The sequence below is a fragment of the Chrysemys picta genome, chromosome 1 (assembly GCF_011386835.1).
Source record: "Chrysemys picta bellii isolate R12L10 chromosome 1, ASM1138683v2, whole genome shotgun sequence".
In the NCBI taxonomy this organism is placed as follows: domain Eukaryota; kingdom Metazoa; phylum Chordata; order Testudines; family Emydidae; genus Chrysemys; species Chrysemys picta.
Window position 1 is genome coordinate 358,772,263 of NC_088791.1, and position 17,309 is coordinate 358,789,571.

Sequence of the window (17,309 nt, forward strand, 5' to 3'; positions counted from 1 at the left end):
TCTCGGCAATTACAGGCCTATAAGCCTGACTTCAGTACTGGGCAAACTGTTTGTTTGAAACTATAATAAAGAACAATATTGTCAGACATATAGATGAACATAATTTGTTGAGGAAGAGTCAACGTGGTTTTAGTAAAGGGAAATCATGCCTCACCAATCTACTAGAATTCTTTGAGGTGGTCAACAAGTATGTGGACCAAAGGTATCAAGTGGATATAGTGTACTTAGATTTTCAGAAAGCCTTTGACAAGGTCCCTCACCAAAGGCTCTGAAGGAAAGTAAGCTGCCACGGGATAAGACGGAAGGTGCTCTCATGGATTAATAACTGGTTAAAAGGATAGGTATAAATGGTCAGAATGGAGAGAGATAAATAGTGGTGTCCCCAGGGGTCTGTACTGGGCCCAGTCCTATTCAATATATTCATTAATGATCTTGAAAAAGGGGTAAAGAGTGAGGTGCCAAAATTTGCAGATAATACAAAATTACTAAAGATAGTTAAGATCCAGACTGCAAAGAGCTACAAAAGGATCTCTCAAAACTGGGTGACTGGGCAATAAAATGGCAGATGAAATTTAATGTTGATAAATGCAAAGTAATACACATTGGAAAACATAATCCCAACTATACATATAAAATGATGGGGTCTAAATTAGCTGTTACCACTCAAGAAAGAGATCTTGGAGTCATTGTGGATAGTTCTCTGAAAACATCCACTCAATGTGCAGCGGCAGTCAAAAAAGCAAACGGAATGCTGGGAACAATTAAGAAAAGGATAGATAATAGGACAGAAAATATCATGTTGCCTCTATATAAATCCATGGTACACCAACATCTTAAATACTGTGTGCAGATGTGATCGCCCCATCTCAAAAAAGATATATTGGACTTGGAAAAGCTTCAGAAAAGGGCAACAAAAATGATTTGGGGGGGAGGGATAGCTCAGTGGTTTGAGCATTGGCCTGCTAAACTCAGGGTTGTGAGTTCAATCCTTGAGGGGGCATTTGGGGATTTAGTTGGTGATTGGTCCTGCTTTGAGCAGGGGGTTGGACTAGATGACCTGCTGAGGTCCTTTCCAACCCTGATATTCTATGATTAGAGGTATGGAATAGCTTCCGTATGAGGAGAAATTAATAAGACTGGGACTTTTCAGCTTGGAAAAGAGACAGTTGAGGGGAGATATGATTGAGGTCTATAAAATCATGACTGGTGTAGAGAAAGTAGATAAGGAAGTGTTTACTACTCCTCATAACACCAGGACTACAGATGACCAAATGAAATTAATAGGCAGAAGGTTTAAAAGAAACAAAAGGAAGTATTTCTTCACACAGTGCACAGTCAACCTGTGGAATTCCTTGCCAGAGGATGTTGTGAAGGCCAAGACGATAATAGGGTTCAAAAAAGAACTAGATAAATTAATGGAGGATAGGCCCGTCAATGTCTATGAGCCAGGACGGGCAGGAATGGTGTCCCTAGCCTCTGTTTGCCAGAAGCTGGGAATGAGCGACCGGGGATGGATCACTTGATGATTACCTGTTCTGTTCATTCCCTCTGGGGTACCTGGCACTGGCCACTGTCAGAAGACAGGATACTGGGGTAGATGGACCTTTGGTCTGGCCCAGTAGGGCCATTCTTATGTACCAAGCTGGGAGGGGTTGCAAGTGCTTTGGAGGCAAATAGGACAAATGCAAAATACTCCACTTAGGAAGGAACAATCAGTTGCACACATACAAAATGGGAAATGACGGCCTAGGAAGGAGTACTACGGAAAGGGATCTGAGGGTCATAGTGGATCACAAGCTAAATATGAGTCAACAGCATAACACTGTTGCAAAAAAAGCGAAAATCATTCTAGGATGTATTAGCAGGAGTGTTGTAAGGAAGACACGAGAAGTAATTCTTCCGTTCTACTCCACACTGATAAGGCCTCAACTGGAATATCGTGTCCAGTTCTGGGCACCACATTTCTGGAAGGATGTGAACAAATTGGAAAGAGTCCAGAGAAGAGTGAAAAAATGATTCTAGGTCTAGAAAACATGACCTATGAGGGAAGATTGAAAAAATTGGGTTTGTTTAGTCTGGAAAAGAGAAGACTGAGAGGGGACATAACAGTTTTCAAGTACGTAAAAGGTTGTTACAAGGAGGAGGGAGAAAAATTGTTTTTCTTAACCTCTGAGGATAGGACAAGAAGCAATGGGCTTAAATTGCAGCAAGCGCGGTTTAGGTTGGATATTAGGAAAAACTCCCTAACCATCAGGGTGTTTCAGCACTGGAAAAAATTGTCTAGGGAGTTTGTGAAATCTCCGTCATTGGCGGTTTTTAAGAACAGGTTAGACAAACACCTGTCAGAAATGGTCGATAATACGGATTACTGCCATGAGTGCAGGGGATTGGACTAGATGACCTCACAAGGTCCTTTCCAGTTCTATGATTCTATGACACCATCCTTTCTTCTTGCAGTTCGCTAATTCATTCACCACACGTTTTCCAACTTTTGCAATAACTGAGATAGGGTTCTACATATCACATCCTCTTTTACCACACAACCCTGATACATCCTGTGCACTGAATGAGGATCTCTGGCAGGAGATGGGCTCAGACCTCCTAGAAGGACAGGAGTTTAAGAACATAAGAATGGCCATAGTGGGTCAGTGGCTGGTGCCAGATTAATCAGAGAGAGTGAACAGAACAGGGCAATTTATCAAGTGATCCGTCCCTGTTGTCCATTCACACCTTCCAATAGTCAGAGGTTTAGGGACACCCAGAGCATGGGGTTGGGTCCCTGACCATCTTGGCTAATCCTACTTTCTGTATTTAATAAAATCACTTTTTACTTATTCATAGAATCATAAAATATCAGAGTGGGAAGGGACCTCAGGAGGTCATCTAGTCCAACCCCCTGCTCAAAGCAGGACCACTTTCCAATTAATTAACCCAGAGTATGTATTAATACCTGGGGGGGGGGGGGGACAGCTGTGCATATCTCTCTATCAGTGTTATAGAGGGCAAACAATTTATGAGTTTACCCTGTATAAGCCTTATACAGGGTAAAACTGATTTATTTGAGGTTTGGACCCCATTGGGAGTTGGGCATCCGAGTGTTAAAGACAGGAACGCTTCTTAAGCTGCTTTCAGTTTAAGCCTACAGCTCTTAGGGGATGTGGTTCAGACCCTGGGTCTGTGCTGGAGCAGACTTGCATGTCTGGCTCAACAAAACAGGGTGCTGGAGTCCCAAGCTGGCAAGGAAAGCACATCAGTTGGCAGCCCCAAAGGGGTTTCTGTGATGCAACCCATCACAGTGGCATTATGATCTTTTCTTTCTTATCTATCCCTTTCTGAATGGTTCCTAACACAGTTAGCTTTTTTGCCTGGTGCTGCAAATTGAGCAGATGTTTTCAGATAATTGTCCACGATGACTCTAACATCTTTCTTGAGTCGCAACAGCTAATTTAGACCCATCATTTTGTATGTGTAGTTGGGATTATGTTTTCCAATGTGCATTACTTGCATTTATCAACATTGAATTTCATCTGCCACTCCCTTGCCCAGTCACTCAGTTTTGTGAGATCCTTTTGTAACGCTTCAGTCTGCTTTGAACTTAACTATCCTGAGTAATTTTGTTTTGTCTGCAAAATTTTTGTATCCTCTACAAAGGACAAAGCACCCCACATTCCAGTTCCCATGAGGTGGCGTTAGGGAGTGGGGCTCAGAACCCCAGAACCTGGCTCTCATGAGGGGGGGCATAGAGGGGAGTCAGATCCTCCTGGATTGGCAGGATCCCCCCAGATATCTCAGATCATGGAATGCACACACACAGGGGCAGGCCTCAGTCACCCCCAGGTAGCAGGAACCCTCAGATCTCAGCAAATGGCAAGGGATAGGGAGAGGGGCACATATTTCCTGATCTTCTCTGACTGCCTCCCCCCCCCACACACACACACTGTTGGGGCACCTCCTTTTGGCTGCCCCTGGGGATTAGCGGTTCTTAGGTCAGATGCCCTCCTCACACTGCATCCCCCCTCGCTCTCCAGGACTCTTCAGGCTCCCTCTTCATGGTTTAGGTGTCCAGCCAGGTCGCTCATAGTCCTCCTGCTCTATAGATCCCACTGGATCAGCTGTCCGCATGCTGTCTCAGACAGTCTTCTGATCCAATGGCAGGTCCTTTGCCTTTTCCCAGTGGCTGGGAGGGGAACCTGGGCCCACCCATTACTCTGACTTCCAGCCCAGAGATCTTGTGTCCAATAACTATAGTCTGTTGGCTCCCTGACCCTATTATTTCCTTGGACTCCTTCCTACTTCCCTTCTCTATTTTCCCCCTGCCCCCCAGTTTATCAGCCCAAACTTCCCCTCTTTGACTTCTTGCCAGACTCTGTAGCCCCAAACAAATCCCCCTTTTGCCAGGGAGTGACTGCAAGCTTTTTCCCCTGCAGCCCCTTTCTTGTCTCTGTTTCATCCCTTTATACAGGCCCAACCTGCTCCTTCCCAGCTGAATTTCATCATCTATTAGTTTTTAATTGATCCCTGGCTCCAGGTGCAACATATAAGGTTAATTGACTAATTTAACCTGCTTTGCCTATGATGGGGTGTCCTCCCGACACATACAGTATGGCATTGTTGTGTGTATAGCGTCAGTTCTGTTCCCAAACTTTTGCTAATTCCTAAATTTAGAGGGCAGAAGGGGGCATTGGATCATCTGATCTGACCTCCTGTATAACACAGGCCAGAAAATTTCAACCAGTTACTCCTGTATCAAGCTCAAAAATCTTTTGTTTGACTAAAGCAACATCCAGAAAGGGACTAATCCGAGTTTGAAGATCACAAGAGATGCAGAATCCACCACCCCCTTGGCAGTTTGTTCCGATGGCTGATGACCCTCACCATTAAAAATGTGTCTTATTTCTATTTGAATTTGCCTCATATCAGCTTCCAGTAATTGATTCGTGTTCTGTCTTTCTCTGCCAGAATGAGGAGCCCTTTAGTACCTGCTGTTTTCCCCTCGTGAAGGTACTTACACACTGTAATCAAGCCCACCTCTCATTCTCTTTGATAAGTGTGTGACGTTGTGCAGTCTATATGGTTTTATAAAAACTTGATAATAAGTCAATATAATGTAACTGAGCTGGTTTTAGAGAAAATACGGTAATAAGTGAATGTACCGTAACTGGGATATGCTTCATGCAAAAGGTCTCTTGTAAGGTATCATTACAAAGCTTATAATCTACTGAGTATGATCATCTGATTTGTATAAATGTACCACTCTTGTATCTAAAACTAGAAATATAAAATGTAACTCTGAGGGCCTATTGTAATTGTGTAAAGTGTGGACCATTAATGATGGTTTGGAATCTTGATGACTCCCATTGTCTGCAGATGGCTGTATTTACCTGTGAGTCTTCCTGTATATGTGTGTGCTGGCAAGTGAGTAATGAAGTCTTGCAGTGACATGTGATCATGTCACCTGAACTGGAATCCATCTTTAACCTGGTGCTTTTCCAGTGAGGGGGGGTGGAAACCCAGAGAGACAAAGAGTTCCCGCCTTATGCAAAAGATATATAAAGGGGGGAAGAGAAGAGAGAGGGGGAGGGAAGCCATCATGAAGAATCCCCTAGCTACCACCTGAGCTGCAACAAGAGCTGTACCAGGGGAAAGAATTGTGCCCAGGCCTGGAAGGTGTCCAGTCTGAGAAAAACTTATTGAAACATCTCTGAGGGTGAGATTATCTGTATTTAGTTTGATTAGGCATAGATCTGCGCTTTTTATTTTATTTTGCTTGGTGACTTACTTTGTTCTGTCTGTTACTACTTTGAACCACTTAAATCCTACTGTCTGTATTTAATAAAATCACTTTTTATTTAGTAATTTACTCAGAGTATGTATTAATACCTGGGGGAGAAAACAACTGTGCATATCTCTCTATCAGTGTTATAGAGGGCGAACAATTTATGAGTTTGCCCTGCATAAGCTTTATGCAGGGTAAGACGGATTTATCTGGGTTTAGACCCCATTGGGAGTTGGGCATCTGAGTGCTAAAGACAAGTTGTGAGCTGTTTTCAGGTAAACTTGCAGCTTTGGGACAGGAGATTCAGATCCTGGGTCTGTGTCTGGAGCCAGACGGGAGTGTCTGGCTCAGCAAGACAGGGTGCTGGAGTCCTGAGCTGGCAGGGAAAACAGAAGCAGGGGTAGTCTTTGCACATCGGGGTGGCAGCTCCCAGGGGGGTTTCTGTGATCCAACCCGTCACAAAGTGAAAGAATTTGAGCTCTCTCACTTTTTTCTGTAATCTCTGTTCTTGTGTGTCATGTCTGGGGCACTACTGCAAACAAACCCCTATGCCTCAGTCTCATTCTCTTTGGATTGCAGCTTTCTCTGCTGATGACCCTCCTAGAGTTGCTGGTAGCATCTCTGCATCTGTGTGCTCAATAGACTGTGAAATTGCTGGCCTGAGGCGGTATGGCCACCACTCTGTACTTATCAAACCACATGTGGTCCTCACTACTGGAGGCTTCGGAGAGCAGGATGGACGACACTGCCGCCTAAGAGATTTCCATGTCCTAGTCAGACACGAGGACAACTGGCGTGTTGGAAGCGTGAGAATGGAAAAGTCTGGTAACGCTTGGGGTACGTTCTCCCCTAGGGTGGAGCACACACAGAGATCTCTAATATTTATGGGGTGATCCTGGAGGGGGAGGGGGAGATTCATACTGTACTATCAGTGCTCAGCAGTGAAGGGTAGAGGGGATTGAAGTCTTTGGTCTGGTAACCCTCAGTCTTCCTGTAGCGGTACCAATCTGAATCCTGGTGTTCTCTCTCTGCAGGTGGACGGTTGTTCCATACTGTGACGTGTGTTTCTGGGAGCCAGGCCCTGGCAGTGGGAGGGCGAATGTCCCCAACGAATGCAGATTTGGGGATCCTTTGGCTAAGGTTTCCTGAATCCATGACTGCCTCAGATCCAGATTGTGTTGTGGTGGAACTTGTGAGCCCACAGCCTGCTGAGGACCTAGCTTCATCGCGCTGGAGACATACTACATCCGAAGTGATGTGCCAAGGTAAAAGGGCCTAAAAGAGAATTTCCTCAGTCAGTGGGGGAAGAATGCTTAGTTATGACAGGGAGATGGGCTGTACAAGTACCTGAGGATATAGAAATCCCCAGATACAGGGGACAGCCTTGTCCTATTCATAGATTTTGAGGCCAGAAGGAATAATTATGGTAATTTTGTCTGACATGTATAATGCAGGCCATATAATTTCATCTAGTGAATATCACCAAGATGCAGATTCCTCCATCTCCCAAAATAACTATCAGTTGAACTAGACCATATGTCATAAACATACAGCTAAGGGTAGCATAAAACCTCTCTTTACCCTGTAAAAGGTTAATTCCTCTTTTACTTGTAAAGGGTTAAGAAGCTCAGATAAACTGGGTGGCACATGACCAAAAGGACCAATAAGGGGAGAAGATACTTTCAAATCTGTGTGGGAAGGTTTTGGTCTGTGTCTCTCAGAGCCAGACAAGAAACCAGGACAGGAAAATTATATCTCCTTAAGCATATCTAAACTAAGCATCTAGTCTGGCAGAAATAGTAATTAATATCAGAAAAGGAATGTGTAGGATTACCTTTTGTTTTAGCTTGTGAATTTTCCCTGTGCTAAGAGGAGGTTTATCCCTGTTTTTGTAACTTTACATTTTTGCCTAAAGGGGAAATCCTCTGTGTTCTTGAGTCTTTTGTTATTCTGTAAAGTACTTACCATCCTAATTTTACAGAGGTGATTCTTTTACCTTTTCTTTAATTAAAATTCTTCTTTTAAGAACCTAATTGATTTGTCATTGTTCTTAAGATCCAAGGATTTGGGTCTGTGTTCACTTGTACCAATTGGTGAGGATATTATTCTCAAGCCTCCCCAGGAAAGGGGGTGTAGAGCCTTGGGGGGATATTTGAGGAAGGTAGGGCTCCAAGTGGCCCTCCCTGAATGTTTGTTTAAATCACTTGGTGGTGGCAGCGATACTAAAACTAGAAAGGAATTTGTGCTTTGGGGAAGTTTTTAACCTAAGCTGGTAAAAATAAGCTTAGGGGGGTCTTTCATGCGGGTCCCCACATCTGTACCCCAGAGTTCAGAGTTGGGAGGGAACCCTGACATGGTGGCAGCACGGTGGGATCATTTTGATCCAAAGCCCAGTAGGATTTGAAAAGGACAATTTTTTTTTCTTTTGGCTGCTTGAAAGCCAAAAAGGCTTTTGTTTAGCTGAGAGCAGCTAGAGATTTTTTCTCTCTCTTTGCCTGGAGGCAGAGGTGTTAGGTTCTTTTAACAAAGGCATTTTTTTTTTTAAGCTGTGAGCGGCTGGAGATTTTTTTTCTCTGCCTGAGGGCAGGGTAGTTAACTTCCTGCAAGGGAATTCACAAGCAAGTTTTTTTTTTCTAGCTCAGATAAACTAGGCAAGCAGGAGCTAGGATGGCAAAACGCAATGTCCAACAAAAACTAGAATTAGCTAAATTCGAAGCTGAGGAAAGAATAAAAAAACATAATAGACAGATGGCCAGGGAAGAAACTGCCCACAAGAGAGCTGTGGAGGCAGAGGAACTTGCTCACAAGAGGGCTATGGAGGCCCAGAGGGAGGCCCAGAAGCATAAACTGAAGTTAGAAAGGGCAAGGGCTAAGCAGAATATACCGGACAACCCTAGCAATCCTTCTCCAGGTACCACTTTCCATTCCAGAAAGTTCCCCACCTAGAAGGGAGGTGATGATACAGAGTGCAAAATCTGTAAGGCTTTCAGACCCAGGACTAAAAAAGAGCGGGACTTTAGACTCAAGCAGCTCCTCATGGAGGCGGCACTTAGCCCAGATCCTCCCTCGGCGCGCCAAGTTCCGGCACCGAGCGCCTCGGTGCACAGCGCCCCGGTGGCACCTACTGGTACTACACCGCGAGCAGACGCGGATAAGGCCTCACGGCACCGTCCTCCCTCGGCACCGCGTCCGCCACAAGCACCTCGGTGCCATTCCCTGTCTCCGGGACATAAGAGACCCCGCAAGACACAGGAGGCCGCTGTCCTATAGGCACCGGCTCCCCCGGTACCAGTGGTAGAGCCGTGTCCGCCTCTAGAGCGCCAGAAGACGCAAATATCTTCTACACTGTTGACTCTGAGCTCAGAGCCGCGAACCAGCAGGCGCTCTTGAGCTGCTACAGCTACAACTCCTGGAACTCCATGGGTAAATTCAAAGAGTTGGTTCCCCAGGACTCGAGGGAGGAGTTTGGGGCCTTAGTGGTGGAAGGTAAGAAGGTGGCTAGGACCTCCTTACAAGCCTCCCTGGACATAGCGGACTTGGCCGCCAGGACAAGAATAGTAAATATGGCAGGCGACCAGCTTGGCTAAACAGTGAAATCCTTGCTGATCTTAAATGCAAAAAAGAAGCTTACAAGAAGTGGAAGATTGGACAAATGACCAGGGAGGAGTATAAAAATATTGCTCAGGCGTGCAGGAGTGAAATCAGGAAGGCCAAATCACACTTGGAGTTGCAGTTAGCAAGAGATGTTAAGAGTAACAAGAAGGGTTTCTTCAGGTATGTTAGCAACAAGAAGAAAATCAAGGAAAGTGTGGGCCCCTTACTGAATGAGGGAGGCAACCTAGTGACCGAGGATGTGGAAAAAGCTAATGTACTCAATGATTTTTTTGCCTCTGTCTTCACGAACAAGGTCAGCTCCCAGACTGCTGCACTGGGCAGTACAGCATGGGGAGAAGGTGACCAGCCCTCTGTGGAGAAAGAAGTGGTTCGGGACTATTTAGAAAAACTGGACGTGCACAAGTCCATGGGGCCGGATGCGCTGCATCCGAGGGTGCTAAAGGAGTTGGCGGGTGAGATTGCAGAGCCATTAGCCATTATTTTTGAAAACTCATGGCGATCGGGGGAGGTTCCAGATGACTGGAAAAAGGCTAATGTAGTGCCCATCTTTAAAAAAGGGAAGAAGGAGGATCCGGGGAACTACAGGCCAGTCAGCCTCACCTCAGTCCCTGGAAAAATCATGGAGCAGGTCCTCAAGGAATCAATTATGAAACATTTAGAGGAGAGGAAAGTGATCAGGAACAGTCAGCATGGATTCACGAAGGGGAAGTCGTGCCTGACTAACCTAATTGCCTTCTATGATGAGATAACTGGCTCTGTGGATGAGGGGAAAGCAGTGGATGTGTTATTTCTTGACTTTAGCAAAGCTTTTGATACGGTCTCCCACAGTATTCTTGCCGCCAAGTTAAAGAAGTATGGGCTGGATGAATGGACTGTAAGGTGGATAGAAAGCTGGCTAGATCGTCGGGCTCAACGGGTAGTGATCAATGGCTCCATGTCTAGTTGGCAGCCGGTTTCAAGCGGAGTGCCCCAAGGGTCGGTCCTGGGGCCGGTTTTGTTTAATATCTTTATTAATGATCTGGAGGATGGTGTGGACTGCACTCTCAGCAAGTTTGCAGATGACACTAAACTAGGAGGCGTGGTAGATACACTAGAGGGTAGGGATCGGATACAGAGGGACCTAGACAAATTAGAAGATTGGGCCGAAAAAAACCTGATGAGGTTCAACAAGGACAAGTGCAGAGTCCTGCACTTAGGACGGAAGAATCCCATGCACTGCTACAGACTAGGGACCGAATGGCTAGGTAGCAGTTCTGCAGAAAAGGACCTAGGGGTCACAGTAGACGAGAAGCTGGATATGAGTCAACAGTGTGCTCTTGTTGCCAAGAAGGCTAACGGCATTTTGGGCTGTATAAGTAGGGGCATTGCCAGCAGATCGAGGGACGTGATCGTTCCCCTTTATTCGACATTGGTGAGGCCTCATCTGGAATACTGTGTCCAGTTTTGGGCCCCACACTACAAGAAGGATGTGGAAAAATTGGAAAGAGTCCAGCGGAGGGCAACAAAAATGATTAGGGGTCTGGAGCACATGACTTATGAGGAGAGGCTGAGGGAACTGGGATTGTTTAGTCTCCAGAAGAGAAGAATGAGGGGGGATTTGATAGCAGCCTTCAACTACCTGAAGGGGGGTTCCAAAGAGGATGGAGCTCGGCTGTTCTCAGTGGTGGCAGATGACAGAACAAGGAGCAATGGTCTCAAGTTGCAGTGGGGGAGGTCCAGGTTGGATATCAGGAAAAACTATTTCACTAGGAGGGTGGTGAAACACTGGAATGCGTTACCTAGGGAGGTGGTGGAGTCTCCTTCCTTGGAGGTTTTTAAGGCCCGGCTTGACAAAGCCCTGGCTGGGATGATTTAGCTGGGAATTGGTCCTGCTTTGAGCAGGGGGTTGGACTAGATGACCTCTTGAGGTCCCTTCCAACTCTGATATTCTATGATTCTATGATTCTATGACACTAGCATCTGGCATAGCCATGCGACGCGTCTCCTGGCTCCAGGTTTCGGGCTTACCGCCAGAACTGCAGCAGACCCTGCAGGACCTACCGTTCGAGGGCCAAGGGTTATTCTCGGACAAGACGGACTCTCGATTGCAGAGCCTCAAGGATTCGAGAACCATCATGCGCTCCCTGGGGATGCATGTCCCAGGGCCTAGCGCAGACCCTTTAGGCCCCAGCCGCAAAGGTTCTACCCTTCCCCGCCTCGTCCGAGATAAGACTTTGCCAGAAGGCGGGGACGAGGTGGTAGACGAAGGTCGACTGGCCCTCAATCCGGTCAGAACCAGGGCCCGCCTAGGCCACCTTCAGGTCCTAGACAAAACTTTTGAAGGTGCGCTCGAGGACGGCGCCCCAGCCACTACCCAGGATCCATCTCCCTCCTTTTGGGATCGCCTCTCCCGTTTCCACCGTGCTTGGTCCCTTATAACCTTGGACCGCTGGGTCCTTCGCACGGTGGAGAGGGGATACGCTCTCCAGTTTTCTTCTTCCCCCCGCCCTCCCACCTCCCCTCCCCGTCCCTCTTCAGGGACCCTTCTCACGAGCATCTCCTTACACAGGAGGTTTTTGGGCTCCTCTCTATGGGGGCCATAGAGGAGGTTCCCCCAGAGTTAAGGGGCAGGGGATTTTACTCCCACTACTTCCTGATCCCCAAAGCAAAAGGGGGTCTACGTCCCATTTTAGACTTACGCGGACTCAACAAATTCATAGTAAAGTTGAAGCTCCGCATGATCTCCTTGGGGAACATCATTCCTTCCCTGGATCCTGGAGACTGGTTCGCCGCCCTCGACATGAAGGATGCATATTTTCATATAGCAATTTACCCCCCACACAGGCGCTTCCTTCGCTTTGTAGTAAACAAGGTGCACTACCAATTTGCCGTCCTTCCCTTCGGCTTGTCCGCGGCTCCGAGAGTGTTCACCAAATGTATGGCTGTCGTGGCAGCATACCTTCGTCGACAAAGGATACAGGTGTTCCCGTATCTAGATGACTGGCTGGTGCGCGGCCGCACCAGGGAGCAAGTTCAAGCTCACGTCCAGATAATACTGCAAACATTCCACGAGTTAGGCATTCTACTCAACAAAGACAAGTCCACTCTGGAGCCAACCCAGAGAATAGAGTTTATCGGGGCAGTCTTAGACTCCAGACTCGCCCGAGCTCTTCTACCAGACAATCGGTTTCACACCATCACAGACATCATCCGAGGGCTCCGGGTCTTCCCGATTACAACAATAAGGACGTGTCTCGGCCTGTTGGGACACATTGCCTCTTGCACTTACGTAACCAGGCATGCCAGACTTCGGCTTCGCCCACTTCAGGCCTGGGTATCGTCAGTGTACCGTCCTTATCAGGACAACCTGAACATGGTGGTCACGGTACTGAACTCAGTCCTGGCCTCTCTCACCTGGTGGCTGGATCACAAGGCGGTTGCCGCGGGAATGCCGTTTCACGCCCCACAACCCTCCCTGCACCTGGTCACGGACGCATCATCTCTCGGTTGGGGCACTCACCTCGGAGAGCACCACACCCAGGGCCTGTGGACCGCACCCCAACTAGCTCTGCACATCAATGTTCGAGAGCTGATGGCCGTACGTCTAGCTTGTCAGGCATTTCTCGGTCTCCTGCACGGCCGTTGCGTGTCAGTCCTCACAGACAACACCACGGCCATGTTCTACATCAACAAGCAAGGAGAAGCCTGGTCGTCTCTCCTATGCTAAGAGGCCAATCGCCTGTGGGAGTTCTGCATTGCCCACTCGATATATTTCATGGCATTGTTCCTCCCTGGAGTCCAGAACACTCTAGCGGACCGTCTCAGCAGATCCTTCTAGACGCACGAGTGGTCGATTCGCCCAGACATCATCTATTCCATCTTCCAGAGGTGGAGATTTCCCCAGGTCGACCTGTTCGCATCTTGAGCCAACAGGAAGTGCCACGTGTTCTGCTCCCTACAAGGGTGATCGCTGGGCTCCCTGTTGGACGCTTTCCTTCTGACGTGGAAAGACCAGCTGTTCTACGCTTTTCCTCCATTCCCACTGGTCCACAGGGTACTGCTCAAGCTACGCAGAGACGAGGCACGTCTCATTCTAGTCACTCCAGCTTGGCCAAGACAGCACTGCTACACCACGCTTCTGGAGCTATCGGTTCAAACTCCGATCACACTTCCCTTGTGCCCAGACCTGATCTCTGAGGACCACAGCCGACTCTGTCACCCCGTCCTGCAATCGGTCCACCTCACAGCGTGGATGCTCCATGGCTAAATCGGACAGAGCTACAATGCTCACATCCCGTGCAGCAGATTCTGCTGGGAAGTAGAAAGCCCTCTACATGGACCACTTACTTAGCCAAGTGGAAACGGTTCTCCTGTTGGTGCGCGCAGCGGGCTACGCCCCCCTTGCAGGCGTCAATTCCCATTATACTCGAATATCTCCTATCCCTGAAACAGCAGGGTTTAGCGATATCTTCAATCAGGGTTCACCTGGCCGCTATATCGGCGTTCCACCCAGGAGAACTCGCTTCCTTGGTCTTCTCTAACCCGGTGGTCATTAGATTCCTCAAGGGCTTAGACTGGACGTACCCACAGCAACGCCAACCCGTTCCGGCGTGGGATCTTAACCTGGTTCTCTCCAAGCTCACAGGGCCCCCGTTTGAGCCATTGGCTACCTGCTCACTCCTGTACCTATCTTGGAAGACAGCCTTCCTGGTAGCCATCACTTCAGCAAGGCGCTTACGTCTGAGCCTCCATACACAGTTTTCCATAAAGACAAGGTGCAGTTTCGCCCCCACCCTGCCTTTCTTCCCAAGGTAGTTTCACCTTTTCATGTGAACCAGGATATATTTCTCCCGGTCTTCCATCCTAAGCCGCACGCCACCCGTCAAGACCAGCGGATGCATTCCTTGGACGTACGCAGGGCCCTGGCTTTCTATCTTGAGCGTACAAAGGCGTTTAGGAAGACGACACAACTCTTTGTTGCAGTGGCCGACCGGATGAAAGGCTTATCGGTCTCCTCACAACGTCTCTCCTCTTGGATCACGTCCTGTATTCGTGCTTGCTACGACCTGGCCGGTGTCCTGACGCCGCGCCTCACTGCCCACTCCACGAGGGCTCAAGCCTCCTCGACTGCCTTCCTGGCTCGAGTCCCGATCCAGGACATTTGTAGAGCTGCGGTTTGGTCATCGGTCCACACCTTCGCCACTCACTATGCACTGGTACAGCAGTCCAGAGATGATGCTGCATTCGGATCAGCGGTTTTGCACGCAGCGATGTCTCACTCCAACCCCACCGCCTAGGTAAGGCTTGGTAGTCACCTAATTGGAATCGATATGAGCAAGCACTCGAAGAAGAAAAAACGGTTACTCACCTTTCTAACTGTTGTTCTTTGAGATGTGTTGCTCATATCCATTCCAAACCCGCCCCCCGTCCCCACTGTCAGAGTAGCCGGCAAGAAGGAACTGAGGGGGCGCTGGGTCGGCTGGGATATATATCCAGCGCCATGAAGGCGCCACTCCAGGGGGCTCCACAGCCGACCCACCGGGTGTTGCTAGGATAGAAAATTTCTCCGACGATGGTGCACGCGGCGCGTGCACACCTAATTGGAATGGATATGAGCAACACATCTCGAAGAACAACAGTTACAAAGGTGAGTAACCATTTTTTCCCGCAGTCTCCGCTGCCCATTGGAATTCTGGGTTGAGCTCCCAATGCCTGATGGAGCAAAAACATTGTCGTGGGTGGTTTTAGGTACATGTTGTCAGTTGCCCCTCCCTCCGTGAAAGCAACGGCAGACAATTGTTTCGCCCCTTTTTTCTGTGCAAATGCCATACTGCTTTCAGCAGACGGTGCAGTAGGACTGCTAACTGTTGTCATCCAACCATCGCTTCCACTGCAACTTTGCTTTCCTGGTGCCATGAATCCACCTCGCAGGTCCTCTCATTGTTCGGTATAAATATCTATTCTTGTGGCATCTGTCGTCATCCACCGCAACTCTGCTCTCCTGCTTGTGTCTCAATAGCGAATTTCTCCATGTTGTCAAGTATCAGAGGGGTAGCCGTGTTAGTCTGAATCTGTAAAAAGCAACAGAGGGTCCTGTGGCACCTTTGAGACTAACAGAAAGTTAGTCTCAAAGGTGCCACAGGACCCTCTGTTGCTTTCTCCATGTTGTCTGTCATGGGCTCCCAGGAACGTGTTCTTCCTTGGGACATGTGCTCAGTGCTAACCGTTGTCATCCCTCCACCGCTTCCGCTGCAACTCTGCTCTCCTGGTGCCTGAATTCACCTTGCAGGTCCTCTCATTGTTCGGTATAAACATCTATTCTCACGGCATCCGTCGTCATCCACCGCTTCCGTTGCAACTCTGCTCTCCTGCAGACGCCATACCACAGCAAGCATGGAGCCTGCTCAGCTCACCGCTGCTATTGTGCGCATTGTAAACACCTCGCGCATTATCCTTCAGTATGTGCAGAACTAGAACCTGCAAAAGCTGGCGAGGAGGTGACGACAGCACGATCACGATAGTGATGAGGACATGGACTCAGACTTCTCTCAAAGCACAGGCCCTGGCAATTTGGACATCATGGTGGTAATGGGGCAGGTTCATGCCATGGAATGCTGATTCTGGGCCTGGGAAACAAGCAGAGACTGGTGGGACTGCATAGTGTTGCAGGTCTGGGATGATTCCCAGTGGCTGCAAAACTTTCGCATGCGTAAGGGCACTTTCATGGAACTTTGTGACTTGCTTTCCCCTGCCCTGAAGCGCAAGAATACCAAGATGAGAGCAGCCCTCACAGTTGAGAAATGAGTGGCGATAGTCCTCTGGAAGCTTGCAATGCCAGACAGCTACCGGTCAGTCAGGAATCAATTTGGAGTGGGTAAATCTACTGTGGGGGCTGCTGTGATCCAAGTAGCCAACGCAATCACTGAACTGCTGCTATCAAGAGTAGTGACTCTGGGAAATGTGCAGGTCATAGTGGATGGCTTTGCTGCAATGGGATTCCCTAACTGTGGTGGGGCGATAGACGGAACCCATATCCCTATCTTGTCACTGGAGCACCTTGGAGCCAGTACATAAACCGCAAGGGGTACTTTTCAATGGTGCTGCAAGCACTGGTGGATCACAAGGGACATTTCACCGACATCAACGTGGGATGGCCGGGAAAGGTACATGACGCTCGCATCTTCAGGCACTCTGGTCTGTTTGAACAGCTGCAGGAAGGGACTTACTTCCCAGACCAGAAAATAACTGTTGGGGACGTTGAAATGCCTATAGTTATCCTCAGGGACCCAGCCTACCCCTTAATGCCATGGCTCATGGGGCCATACACAGGCACCCTGGATAGTAGTAAGGAGCTGTTCGACTATAGGCTGAGCAAGGGCAGAATGGTGGTATAATGTGAATTTGGACGTTTAAAGCTCGCTGGCACAGTTTACTGACTTGGTTAGACCTCAGCAAAACCAATATTCCAATTGTTATTGCCGTTTGCTGTGTGCTCCGCCATATCTGTGAGAGTAAGGGGGAGACGTTTATGGCAGGGTGGGAGGGTATTGGCTCCAGGGTGATAAACAGTTCCTGGCTGCCGGGGAGAATGGTTTCTCCGCTTGCCTGCTGTGCACTATCCTCCTCCTCATCTTTCTCGTCCCCAAAATCCTCATCCCTGTTGCATGAGACTCTCCCCTTGCAGGTGTCCACGGACAGGGGTGGGGTAGTAGTAGGGGCCCCCCCTAGAATTGCATGCAGCTCATCATAGAAGCGGCATGTCTGGGGCTCTGACCCAGAGCGGCCGTTTGCCTCTTTGGTTTTTTGGTAGGCTTGCCTGAGTTCCTTAATTTTCATGCAACACTGCTGCAGGTTCCTGTTGTAGCCTCTGTCCATCATGCCGTTGGAGATTTTTTCAAATATTTTGACATTTTGTCTTTTGGAACGGAGTCTATAGTCT

The 17,309-nt window shown here is 48.3% G+C and overlaps 1 protein-coding gene across 5 annotated transcripts in view; it reads left to right on the top strand.

Annotated features, from left to right (window-relative positions):
• LCMT2 (leucine carboxyl methyltransferase 2) overlaps nt 1–17,309 on the top strand; it is a 517,091-nt gene that overhangs the window by 449,643 nt on the left and 50,139 nt on the right. For all 5 annotated transcript variants that reach the window (XM_065596795.1, XM_065596780.1, XM_008176240.4 and 2 more), the window contains 2 exons: nt 6,356–6,613; nt 6,811–7,041. In XM_065596795.1, the coding sequence (XP_065452867.1) occupies nt 6,356–6,613; nt 6,811–7,041 (489 nt within the window). The remainder of the gene's footprint in view (nt 1–6,355; nt 6,614–6,810; nt 7,042–17,309) is intronic.